General features: G+C 40.7%; 1 protein-coding gene across 1 annotated transcript; it reads left to right on the top strand.

The window, feature by feature from the left end:
- Positions 1–259: 259 nt before the first annotated feature.
- gpr137bb (G protein-coupled receptor 137Bb) lies at positions 260–13,578 on the top strand. Its single transcript, XM_072383565.1, has 7 exons — positions 260–820; positions 5,137–5,186; positions 5,333–5,555; positions 5,674–5,823; positions 10,846–10,974; positions 11,264–11,385; positions 11,796–13,578. The coding sequence occupies exons 1-7, from the start codon at positions 401–403 to the stop codon at positions 11,899–11,901; spliced, it is 1,200 nt and encodes a 399-aa protein (XP_072239666.1). The 5' UTR covers positions 260–400; the 3' UTR covers positions 11,902–13,578.
- Positions 13,579–14,114: the final 536 nt, after the last annotated feature.

The raw sequence follows: 14,114 nt of genomic DNA, 5'->3' as shown, positions 1-14,114 counted from the left end.
AGGCTGACGCTGCTGTGACATAGTGGGTGTGTACGTATGTGTGTATGGAAGAACCACATATCCCAGACTACCCCTCCCTCCTTCCAGATCCATCGTTCCTCTTTCCTCTCCTCTCTGCAGCATCTCCCTTCATAAGTGCCCAATAGCTTGCTGGAGAGTAGCATCATGTGACCACCTGCCACCAATGGTTCTGCACCAGGCACCGGCAAAGAGAGGGGAGTGTCTCTCCTCCTCATCCTTCTTTTTTCCATGAGTCAGACAACGTGTCTGAGAGAGAGAGAGAGAGACGATCCATCAAATGAAAAATCTTTCCTTCTTCTTCAATCTCAGAGGGGATCCTGCTGCTCCTTCTTAACCCCATTTCCTTCCATCCTCCCATCTTCTAGGGAACTTGGAAGGAATGAATGGGGAGGTGATGGAGGGGAATGCTGCTCCGGAGCAGCAGCATGCCAGCAACAGCTCCTACCTTCCTCCTCCTCCTCCTCCTCCTCCTCCTCCCACCATCACTCCAGCCATCCCACCTTCTGTGAAGCTGGGTTTAACTATAGTCTACACCATATTTTACTCACTGCTCTTTGCCTTTGTGTATGCTCAGCTCTGGCTGGTTCTAAGGTATCGACATAAACGTTTCAGCTACCAGACAGCGTTTCTGTTCCTGTGTCTGTTATGGGCTGCCCTGCGCGCCCTCCTCTTCTCCTTCTACTTCAGGGACTGCGTGACTGCCAACACACTTGGACCCTTTACGTTTTGGCTGCTGTACTGCTTCCCTGTCTGCCTCCAGTTCTTCACACTGAGTCTCATGAACCTCTACTGTGCACAGGTAAGTGGGAAACTGCCATCTTTACTGTTACTGATGGAGCAGAGACAGGTGACCCTGGGGAGAGCTGATAGAGTTGTGACTCTGACAGGCCTACACCTACAAAGCCTGATGTGTATTTTTTCACAAAAAAATCTGATTCTCATTTGTTTGGCATTTGAGTCATTTGTCATTTAGTGCCACCTGTAGTCGCAGACAGTAACAGCAGAAATTATTTAACGAGAGGTCTCTGAAGCAATTTCAAAATGACAAACAACAAGAAAAATATTCAGCTTGATCGATAGCGGTTAGTCGTATTTGTTTACTTTCTGAATGTTGCCCAGTGACTGTGACTTTAATATCTTCAATTGTATTTCAAAATACTGTATATACAGCACATTGATTTAACAGAAACATTTAACTTGTTTGAACCTTTATTTAACAGAGACAAGTACAAAGGAAATGATTTTCACTGTTTTCGCTTTGTGGGAGAGAATAAATGAAAATTTGATGCAGCAACACACTCAGTAAAAGTTGTTTTAAAACAAGTCATTATTAACATTGTGTTCCATCAGCCTCCTTTTAATGACATTGGGGCGACTGTAGCTCAGGAGGAAGAGCAGTCGCCCACCAATCGGAAAGTCAGTGGTTTGACTCCTGCTTCCCCGGGTAACTTGTTGAAGTGTCCATCAGTAAACTAATGTGTGTGAATGTGATAAGAAGCACATAACTGTATAGACTAAGATGTGCTGTATGAGTGAACGGATGAATGTGGCGTGTAGTGTTAAAAGCACTTTGAGTGGTCTGCTAGATTAGAAAAGTGCTATACAAGTACAGTCCACTTACTTTTTAATGGTTTGGGAAATGAGGATACCAACTGTTGCAGTTTTTCAGCAAAATCTGTCCATTCTTGCCTAATACTATACTTCAGCTGCTAAACAGTCTGTGGTTGTTGTTGTCTGATTATCCTCTTCATGATGCTCCATGAACACATTTTCAATAGTAGACAGATGTGTACTACAGGTAGGCCAGTCAAACACACATTCTGTGTGTATGAAACCAAGCTGTTGGAAGTCGTTCAGAAGGAGGTCTGGCATTGTCCTTCCGAAATAGCCACAGACCTCCTGGGAAGATGTCACCTGTATACCTGAATAAGGTAGTATGAGTCTCTTCAAAATTCCAACATCCACCTCTGCATCAATGGTACCTTTACACGTGAAGTCATCCATGTCATAGTCACTAATGCACCCATATAACATCACACAACCTGTTTTTTGCATCTCTGTCTCTAATAACAGCCTCACATTTTTTTTACTCATTTTCACATGTAGAAGCAGACGTCAGTTTCTCCCAAAAGCAGCTGAAATGTGGACACATGTGACCACAGAATACGTGTCCACTGTCTTTGTGTCCATCTGAGATGAGCTTGTGTTCAGAGAAGTCAACTGTATTCTTCAGTTGATCTATGGCTTCTACCTTGTGTAATACAATTTCAGGTTACATCTCTAGATGCAACAGCAGACTGGATTAGGTAAAAAAAATTCAAAGCTAATCCAAAGTGCACAAATAAAAGGCAAATTGACCTATTTTTTTCAGCTCTTTAAGGCATTTCATCTCCCATACAAAAGTGACTAGTGGGAGTTTCAGGCTTATAAGCTGTTGCTGGGACATTCATACTTTGAGAGTCATTGAGGACACATGTTTTGTTTGGAGAAGATCCTTCTAAGGTTTTAGACACTCTTAGACACACTTCTTTTTCTCTCTGTTCAATTCTGTGTTGCTTTTTCCAGCTCTCTTAGCAGATTTGACAGAGGCTCAGTTTAGATAACCACATAAGTTAAAGGATGTCTTGATGTATTATGATTAATTTTCTTTTCCCTCTGGCTTAAGCTGAAGTCATACTCACCACATTGGTCACTGTGCAAGTGAATTGTTACATTGTCACAGCACCATAACCAATGTCTCTGTTTAATTTTTTATTTGGTTTCTGATGTTTCTGTACTGTCTCAAGGTTTAATGGATCCCACAAATTTTTCTTCCCTGTAGTTCACCCTGTTTTTCAAGCTCTCCACTTACCCAGCACCCATTGTATTGTCAGAGACGTTTGTGCGAAGGGAGGATCCAGATGCAGAACTTCAAAGTAAACTTGGATTTATTACAAAAAGCACAAGGAAAGAACAAAAATCACACCTGAGCCAGATATCAAAAATTCTAAGACTGTAGAAAAACAAAACGAGACAAAAACAGGACTGTGGATAAATAAACAAGACTTGACTATGACTATGAGGCAACAAGACAACAGGCAAAAACCTGACCTGACAAGACTGTGGACAAACGTGAACCATGGGAAGTGAGATGAGGAATCTGCTATGACATGAGGGAACCTGGAAACTAAGTACTGTGGGGAGGTGATTAGTGATGAGGTGCAACTGTGGAACAGAAACAGGTGACTTGAGTGAAACTTAACGTGATGGAGAAAAAACATGACAAGAAATAAACCAAGAAACCTGAAAACAAGACAAAACATAATCAAAACGTGACACAGCCCCCCCCTCAAGAATGGCTCCCAGACATCCAAAAAGGGTGGGAGGGAGGGGCTCTGAAGGGACTAGGGCCGGATCCCGTCCAGCGGACGGCCAGACTTCCGGCGATGTTGTATCCGAGGCTGGAGCCGGGTGATGATGAGTACAGACTAAACATTACAATGCAGCCTTGGCTTAGTCCCCAGTCAACGGGCATGCTCTGACGCAAAAAACGTCATCCCTCCAGGTCTCAGTGAGAGCCAGGATGTCAAGAGACAGGTGGTTGACATAAACCATAATGAAATCTGCTTTGTTTACCGCCAATTGGAGGTTGTTAAGGTTACAGTGGCGTACTCACTGATCCAGTAGCAAAAATGCTAACTGAGTGTTGGAACTGAACCAAATAAGGTCCTGGAGCACTCTCCATTGTGGGAATGTCTATCCAAGATTCACTTATTCTTCATGCAGTTTTCTTTTACTCTTCCATCTTGTCTCCTCCAAAGACAAGGTTCTTTTTCTTTTGACAGAGTGTGCCTATGTTTACACTAATCATTCTACTGTCTATCATTTCAGCTAAGGGAAAAGCTGAACAAAACAAAAGCACAACCTGTTTTAGTTACACTAAAGCAGACAGACTTTTTTTTTGTATTCTCAGAGGATTTCCTACCTTGTGGCAAATCATTACTTTCATCATCATAAAAATAATAATGCAAAATGAAAAAAGAATATCTATTGGGAACAGTAAAATATAATAATGATATATTAAAGCAAAAAAATGTATATCATAATAAGTTGCCATGTTGGCGTATCTCGGGGACAAGATGTTCAACCGAGGTTCAACAGTTTGGTCAGAGCCTCCTTTCCAACACCCTGGAGTAAACCTTTCTTAAAGGTGGGCACCACCGCCCCAGTCCACAGGTGTTGTCCCTGACCTCCATGTGACATTAAAAAAACATGTCAGCAATGACAGCCCGACAATGTTCAGAGCCTTCAGTCAGTGGGGTTACATGAGAGCCATCGGATCAGATTAATGGCTAAATTATAATAAGACTGAGTTATTCAGTTCATGTAGACACCTTAATCTGACAAAAAAACGGATCGGGTAACTTGCGATAGGATTAAGACCCCGAGATAACCAAATGTACACTGCATGTAGACGGCAGTGGATCGGATTAAGCGTTCTGTGCATGCTCAAGATTTTTTTGTTTGTTTGTGCTCATCACAAACGAAATGTAGAGGGACGTAGTTTCATCTTGCTTTTCGTTCACCATCTTTCTCGAATACCCGAGTTTGTTGTTGTTGTTATTGGTGGTGAAGAGGTCAACCGGAATGGCTCTATTAGCGATAGTTAAAATGGGTACAGCACCACCTATCGTACTGGGGTATGACATACTTTGTGCCAGTGATTTGATTCATTCAACGCCATATATCCAAGGATAATTACCCTTGTTCAGATAAGAAGCATAACCCAACTATAGCTATAATCGAGTTAATCTCATCATGTAGACCCACTGACTATCTCAGGGCGCATCTCGTCCCCCCACCATCCTATCGCCAGGAAGCTTTTAACTACCTCGGCAACCTCTGCCAAGGTGATGGGCTAGTCTTCTCCCAAGTCCTCAGACTTGACTTCAGTCTAAGTTCTATTTGTGGTTCGAAAAAAGTGTCTGAAAATGAAAATAAGATGATTTTCTACAACAAGCAACATTGTCAGTAGTTGAAAAATTATGCCATGAAGGAAGCCATTAATAAATTCTGCAGGAGAATCTGAAGAATAAGATCAAATTGACTACATCTAATTCTGTCTTTTTCTTACAGGTTTACTTTAAGGCAAAGTCCAAGTACACACCTGCTCTGCTGAAGTACAGGTAACTTCAACTCACCTATTTTTCCATAAATGTGACCAAACTTGAAAGTAAACCTTTGTCTGTGATTCAAATGTAGTGACTGTAGATAGCACATTTAGAGATCATTCAGAATGCAGATCTGATCTCTCGTGTCTTCCCTTCTACAGATTGCCTCTGTACCTGGTCTTCCTGGGTGTTAGTCTTATCTTCCTACTGGTTAATCTGGTGTGTGCCCTGCTGGTTAAGATGACCGCTGCTGACGTCAAGACAGTCGTCCTGGTGAGGGTGACCATTAACGATAGCCTGTTCGTCCTCTGCGCTGTCTCACTGTCCGTCTGCCTTTACAAAGTCGCGAAGATGTCACTGGCCAGCATCTACTTGGAGTCAAAGGTGAAGTCCAGATGATAAGGACACTACTTACATTGTGGATTAAAAAAAAAACAGACAACTAAAAAATTACAGTAAATAAACTAAAGACAACAATAACTAAATGCATCTTTGTGTGTAGGGAACGTCAGTGTGCCAGGTGACTCTGATCGGTATCATGGTGGTGCTGCTGTACTCGTCTCGAGCCTGTTACAATTTGGCGGTACTCGCGCTCACCAACATTGAGAGTATTAACTCCTTTGACTATGACTGGTACAATGTTTCAGACCAGGTGAGGATGGTTGTGGACCTGGTATTCAGCCTGTGAACTGCATCTTAGCTTTATTAATTCATTTATTTATTAATTGATTTACAATTTATTTGATTGAGACATTTTTCATACTACATACTACAGGTCTATTTTTATCTTTGATTTAACATCAATGCTGGCATATTAAACAAAAAGAAAGACTGAATCAAGGATGGACCGGACAGATACGCACAAACCATTCCTGACTTGTTTAGTGTCATGATCTGTCTTTTCTTTTTTTTTTCGTCTGGCCTCCGTTCTGTCACTTCCTCACTTTTTTCCTCAGTTCCATTCTGTCAGTCTTCTGCTCCACTCTCTTCACCTGTGTTCACTCATCCTCAGCTGCACTCACTCACCGATCACTCTCCCCACAGGATTTAGTTTCCTTGTTTATTCACAGCATTTGCCAGAACCTCACCGTTGTCAACTCATGGTATTTCCTGTTAGTTCTTGTTCCTGTTCATGCGAAGGGTTACAGTCAGGTCTAATAAATATGCATATAATATAATGTGACAAACAGCTAAGTTAACAGTTCTAATATGGTTGCTTAATTTGGAGGTACATTAAAGTGGAAAAGAAAAAAACAAGCAAAAACAAACTGAAGATTCATTCAATTCAATTCAGTTTTATTTATATAGCGCCAAATTACAACAATGGTCATCTCAAGGCACTTAAATAATATAGTCCAATTCAAGCCAAGTGGAATTCAATTAATGGTAATAATAATCCAATGAAATTAAATTAATTAAATTAATTAATAAAAAAAATAATATCCTAGCTAAGGAAACCAACAGATTGCACTGAAACTTGTCTTCAGTCCAATCTCCCATCCTGAGCGTGCCTGTGGTAACTGTGGAAAGGAACGACTCCCTTTTAACAGGAAGAAACCTCTGGCAGAACCAGACTCAGGAAGGGTGGCCATCCACCTCGACCAGCTGGGGTTTGAGAAAACAGAAAAGAGGGGAAAAAAAACACCATTCAAAGGATACCTGTTGGAACAGGGAAACACAAGTTAATAACCACAATAATGTCACATGTGCATAATATCATTTGAGAAATTAAACAGGGGGAGAAGAGAGCAAAGTGAGGAAAGGTGTGACAGATGAGGTCCCCCAGCAGTCTAAGCCTATAGCAGCTTAACTATGGGATGTTTCAGGATTAACTGAGCCATCCCTAACTATAAGCTTTATCAAAAAGGAAAGTTTTAAACCTCATCTTAAAAGTGGAAAGGGTGTCTGCTTCCCGGACATTTACTGGCAGCTTATTCCACAAGAGAAGGGCCTGATAACTGAAGGCTCTACCTCCCATTCTACTTTTAGAAACTCTGGGAACAACAAGTAAACGTGCAGTTTGGGAGCGAACTGCTCTGTTAGGAAAATACCTTTCAACAAGATCTTTAAGATATGATGGCGCTCGGTCATTAAGAGCTTTATATGTGAGAAGAAGAATCTTAAATTCTATTCTGAATTTAACAGGGAGCCAATGAAGAGAAGCTAAAACTGGGGAAACATGATCTCTCCTGTTAGTTCTCATCAGAACTCTGGCTGCAGCATTTTGGATCAGCTGAAGGCTTTTCAGAGAAAATGTGGGACAGCCAAATAATAAAGAATTACAGTTGTCCAATATTGAAGTAACACATGCATGAACTAGTTTCTCTGCATCACCCTGAGACAGGATGTTCCTGATTTTAGCAATATTACGAAGGTGAAAGAAGGCAGTCCTAAAAACCAGTTTTATATGTGCATCAAATTATAAATTCTGGTCAAAAATAACTCCAAGGTTCCTCACTGTAGAACTAGAAGCCAAGGAAATATCATCTAGAGTAACTATATAACTAGACAATTTCTCCTTGAAGCGCTCAGGTCCAAAGAGAACAACTTCAGTTTTGTCTGAATTTAGAAGCAGACAGTTCTGAGTCATCCAGGTCTTTATGTCTTTAAGACATGCTTGTAGTCTGACCAACCTATTGGTTTCATCTGGTTTCATAGATAAGTACAGCTGAGTATCATCAGCATAACAATGGAAATTTATGCCATGCTGTCTAATAATGTTACCTAATGGAAGCATGTGTAAAGTAAAAAGAATTGGTCCAAGCACAGAACCCTGAGCAACTCCATGACTTACTCCGATGTGTGAGGAAGATTCTTCATTTACAAGAACAAACTGGAATCTATCAGATTAATATGACAGCCTAATGCAGTTCCTTTAATCCCAATAACATGTTCAAGTCTCTGTAACAGAATGCTGTAATCAGTCGCATCAAATGTAGCACTGAGATCCAACAGGACAAGCACAGAAACAAGTCCGCTATCAGATCATTGGTAACTTTCACCATTGCTGTTTCTGTGCTATGATGCACTCTGAATCCTGACTGAAACTCTTCAAACAGACTATTTCTATGTATATGATCACAAAGTTGAGCTGCAACTATTTTTTCAAGAACTTTAGACAAAAAAGGGAGATTGGATATAGGTCGATAATTAGCCAACACTTCTGAATCAAGAGTAGGTTTTTTTAAGTACAGGTTTAATTACAGCAACCTTAAAAGTCTGAGGTACATATCCTGTTAACAAAGACAGATTGATCAAATTCAGTATGGAAGTGTCTATTAAGGGGAAAACCTCCTTGAACAGTCTAGTTGGGATTGGGTCAAAAATACAAATTGATGGTTTAGAAGAGACTATTGCTGTTGTTAGCTCAGAGAGATCAACTGGGCAGAAGCCGTCTAAATACAAATCAGGTTCGAAAGATACTTCTAAAGCTGTTGCACTTGATGATACATCAGTGATAATAGTGGGAAGGATTCCATTAATCTTCTCTCTGATAGAAACAATTTTATTGATAAAGAATCTCATGAAATCATCACTGCTGAGAGTTAAAGGAATACATGGCTCAACAGAGTTCGGATTCTTTGTCAGCCTGGCAACAGTGCTGAAAAGAAACCTGGGATTATTCTTATTCTCTTATATCAATGATGAATAATAAGCTGTTCTAGCTTTACGAAGGACTTTCTTATACGTTATTAAACTATCTTTCCAGACTAATTGAGACTCTTCTAAATTAGAGGAACCCCACTGTCTCTCCAGCTTTCTTGCAATCTGCTTTAATGCATGCAGCTGTGAATTATACCAAGGAGCCAACCTCTTCTGCCTGATTACCTTCATTTTCAGAGGGGCAACATTGTCCAGTGTTGTACGCATTGAAACTATAGTTCTGTCAACAAGAGAGTCAAGTTCTACTGGAATAAAATTTAGTTAGCCGTCCTCTGTCATATCTGCATATGGCAGTGAAGAAAAGGATGATGAAATCAACTCTTTAAATCTGGTTACAGCTTTCTCTCATAGACACCTTCAATATGTAAAATTCTTCTCAGAAGCTGAATAGCCAAGTAATGTAAATTCAGAAGTTATTGAAAAATGGTCAGACAAGACAGGGTTATGAGAGAACACTGTTAACTGTTCACTCTCAATGCCATAAGTCAGCACAAGGTCAAGGGTATGATTAAGGCAGTGAGTAGGTCTGTGAACACCTTTAGAAAATCCAATAGAGTCCAATATAGAATTAAAGTTAATATTTAAGCTGTCATTTTCAACATCTACATGAATATTAAAGTCACCCACTACAATGACTTTATCTGTACTCAGCACTAAGTTTGATAAAAACTGTTCCACTGTTCCCACCTCAAATCCATCACTTATTGGGGTTACATGGCACTATAAAGAATCGGATAAATGGCTAAATTACAATAAGTAAGCACATGATGAATTGGATTTTGCGTTCTGCGCCTACTCGTGATTTGTTCCCGGAATCGTGAACCGGAAGTCAAGGAGACAATATTACTGTTGTTGTTGCTGACGTCGGAAAGAAAGAAACAACGCGATGGAGAATGCGCCGTTGTGCATCGCATTTGTGCAGCAAGCGTGCTCATAACAATAGAAATGTAGAGGGACGTAGCTTCATCTTGCTCTTCATTCGCCATCTTTGTCGAATGCCTTGAGTTTTTTGTAATTGTTGGTGGTGAAGAGGTCAACCGGAAGAGGCTCTATAAGCAATAGTTGTAATGGGTACAGCACCACCTTTCGTACCGGGCTATGACATGCTTTGTGTCAATGATTCCATTTATTTACCACCATGTACACTTGGATAACTGCCGTTGCTCAAATAAGGAGCATAATCCAACTATAGCTATAATCGAATTAGTCTCATCATGTAGACCCACTGAGTGACCTCCTTGACCCCCAGCAGTTTGCTTACAGAGCTAACAGGTCTGTAGATGACATCGTCAAGATCAGATTTTTAATTGTCATGTACATGCAGGGAACACACACACCTGTTGAACATGTGCAACCACTCATGGAGACACATCGAACCTCAAGTGTGAGCCAAATATCAGCTCCCTCATCAAGAAAGTCCAGCAGAGGATGTACTTCCTGAGACAGCTGAAGAAGTTCAACCTGCCAAGGACAATGATGGTGAACTTCTAGACCGCCATCATTGAGTCCATCCTGACCTCCTCCATCACCGTATGGTACGCTGCAGCCACTGCAAAGCACTTGGGCAGGCCGCAGTGTATCATCTGCACTGCGAGAGGGTGATCGGCTGCAATCTGTTTTCCCTCCAGGACCTGTAAACCTCCAAGACTGCAAAAAAGATTATAGATGACCCCTCACACCCCAGACACAAACTCTTTGAGGTGCTCCCCTCTGGAAGGAGGCTGTGGCCCTTCCAAACCAAAAACCCTCGCCACAAAATCCCACAACATCAACAAGCCAAAAGAGCCTCAATAACACTGACCCTTTTGCTCCACTGCAGAATGTATGCAAATCTTTGTAAATCTACTTACTGTAAATCTATTACAAGACTTATACTTACCTTTATTTTAGTTTGAAACGTATTCCTCTATTTATTTCCTAACTCTTTGCACCTATCACCAAAACAAAGTCCTTGGCAATTCTCTACTCTACTTGGCAATTAAACTGATTCTGAATCTGTGCGCATTTCCAGGCAGACTTGCGATCATCACTGGGAGACGCCGGTTACATCGTATTTGGGGTGATTCTCTTTGTCTGGGAGCTCCTGCCCACTTCACTGGTTGTCTTCTTCTTCAGGGTTAGACGGCCGTCTCAGGACAGGGTCAGTCCCCCTACAAGAGGGCTTTTTTAAAAACACAAACAAAATAAATTCTAAATGAAATCCATCACCAGTAGCTGTGGAAAAATGTTTGCAGCAGTGGTCATAATCAAAGTGATTATTCTATATTCAGTTGTGATTATTTAGTTGTAATTATTATGTAATTATTCTAACTGTCACAGTGCTGTGTAAACATTGAATTAGCAGAATCCTCTGATAGGTCACTATGCCATTACCATCACTGTATTTAAAGATGAGGCAGATGATGGACTTTTTTTATCTTCATCCACAGAGCGCCACTCGGATACCAAATCATGTTCTCTCCTCCAGAGGATATTTCTTTGACAACCCCCGTCGCTATGACAGCGATGATGACCTGGCATGGAGCATTCCTCCCCAGAATGCATCAGCAAGGTAGCAACATTAGTGATTTCAACAAACAGCCCCTAATGATGTCTGAATCGTCTATTAATGTAGCTATAACATTAATGACATGAATTACAAATCAAATAACTAACTGTAGGCCTGATGTTTTCTTCTCAGCTACAGCTGCACTCAGCTTCCTAAAACATTTAAATGAATATCTAAGAGTAATAGACAAGTTGCTATATTAGCGACAGTAAATGCTGTATCCATAAAGCATCACCGTAGCGTTGATACATTTGGTACTCATGAAATGCATGTGACATACAAAAATTAAATCTAACTATTAAACTTCGACTGACTCATCCACTTTATGAAAAATAGACAGAGTCTGATTCTTATAAGAGGTGAAGCCCGTCCATCGGGCCAGGGGATGTTTGACACTTCTGTCTCTCTGGCAGCCTTTCCTCCGACTGGGGCAGCCGCCACAGCAGCTTCACTGTGCACACCAACAGCGACGAGCAGCAGCTGACAACCAGTGCCGGAGAGCTGCACCCTTATCCATGATTCCCTGTTCACTGTACAGCACCACTCTGCACTTTGACAGTCATCAGTTATTGTGTTTGCATGTCACTGATGTAGAGCTTTGTAGAATCACAGTGCAATAGTTAGAATAGAGACTTGAAAGTTTAACAGGGTTCCGACATGTTAATAGAGTTTTCTATCATTTAAATTCAACATAGCATTGCCAAAATGTCATTTTTGGCACCAGGAATTAAGGAAAATTTTTTTTTGCAATCAGTTACAGTGAAATGATATGATATGAAATATCAAGAAAACACCCAGTGCAGCTTTCTTTACTTATTCAATTTGGGCCATAAAGCAAAGAAATCCCTGTGTTCAATCAAAGATCAGAGGACCACCAACATTAGCGCTGATCATCCTGCTGTATTAACAGCCTACCAGTTACCTCAGTCTGCCCATTCATTTAAAATGTTTTTCTCTTGATGATCCAATGATGTTGGAGGTTTTTTACAGAAGATTCATAAAATGCTTGTAATCACTGTTTTTCTATGACAAAAATGTGCACCCAAAACCGAACCATTGGACTTTTAGCAGACTAAAACTGTGTAGAAACTCTATTTCAGAGAATGTCAATAATTTTCAAATCTGTATGTGGCTGATGTTGTGATGGATGTTTTAGAGAATATTTCTTAATCATTTTTGGAGAACTTCAGTAAGGATTACTGAATTTCCATCTTTCGTGCCATTTCGCTTACATCAGTTCTATTTCGATTAGGGAGAAAGTTCATGCACTTTCAAGCATTTCTTTGTTCAGTTCTTCTTCAGAGAAAATCAGTGAATCTCTTCTCTGCGATAATGAGTAGAAGTGGAATCTAAGTCAACCCAAGCAGTCGAGGCAGTCCTCTGGATCTGCTGGAGTTTTCCTCTCCCCTGTATGCCACCCAATACGTCCTATTCAAAGGAAATTAAACCAACTGAGTTTCACCTGAATCACATTTTAAACTGGTTTAAATCTGAACTTTTCCAGAAATATGGATCAGTGATGTGGCCCACGTGACACCTAGCAAAAATATGCATATCAACTTTGCATGATCAACATAATAAAAAGTGCTTTAGCATCTGTGCTAACATGTTGATACTGGGAGGAACATTTACTGATAATCTAACGTATAAATAAATCAAAGTGTTTTGGAGACAGTGATCATTTGTTATAGGAGATATTCATATATCCAGATGTGCTGCTGAACATTGCTATGCTTCAAGAAAAAAATCATGACAGGTCATAAAATCCATTTTTATTAAAAACAGTGTCATTAACAACAGCTAATAATCCCTGGAAACCTCCTCAGGTCATTTCTGTTCAGACATTTTTTGTCAACACTTGAAAATCCCACAAGAGCACAGACACTTGAAAGAAAATTATGAGTAACTTGTAAATATCAACAACCAGAGAGCTGATCACTTCCTGTGCTGTATTTCTAATTATATATAGAACTGTTAATCCCACAAACATGTTAATCCATCAGAAAAATCCAGATGATTTATCATTAAGGTTCTGCTTTGATATTTCTGTAATGATACTTCTGAAAAAAACTTAGATATATATTTCTAACACGTTTTGTAATGTACAGTAATGTATTTTGTTGATGAGCTTTTCATGTTTGTGTTTTTGTGATGTGTTGACAGTATGCAAACAATAAAAACAGTTAAGTTACAGACTGCCAATAAGGGAGCATCTGATTTTTTTTTGGGCAGGAGCAATAAATCAGTTTCTGATATTTCTAAGGAAATAGCAATTACTTACGCACCAAACAGCAGTTCAGAGTACCCCCTCTTTTTGGAGTCCCTGGAGAGTGTTCTGCTGGGGGACTTCAATGCTCACGTGGGCAATGGCAGTGAGTCCTGGAAAGGGGTGATTGGGAGGAACGGCTCCCCCGATCGGAATCCGAGTGTTGTTGTGTTGCTGTCAACTGATCACCACCTGGTGGTGAGTTGGTTCCGCTGGTGGGGGAGGATGCCGATCAGACCTGGCAGGCCCAAGCGTATTGTGAGGGTCTGCTGGGAATGTCTTGCGGAATCCCCTGTCAGAAGGAGCTTTAACTCACACCTCTGGCAGAACTTCAACCATGTTCCGGGGGAGGTGGGGGACATTGAGTCCGTATTGGCCATGTTCCGTGCCTGCATTATTAAGGCGATTGACCGGAGCTGTGGTCGTAAAGTGGTCGGTGCCTGTTGTGGCGGTAACCCCCGAACCC

This window comes from Leuresthes tenuis, unplaced genomic scaffold (genome assembly GCF_036924035.1).
Source record: "Leuresthes tenuis unplaced genomic scaffold, fLeuTen1.0.hap1 SCAF_4, whole genome shotgun sequence".
Lineage (NCBI taxonomy): Eukaryota > Metazoa > Chordata > Actinopteri > Atheriniformes > Atherinopsidae > Leuresthes > Leuresthes tenuis.
Note: the sequence above shows the minus strand (reverse complement) of the source record. Positions and strands in the feature narration are given on the sequence as shown.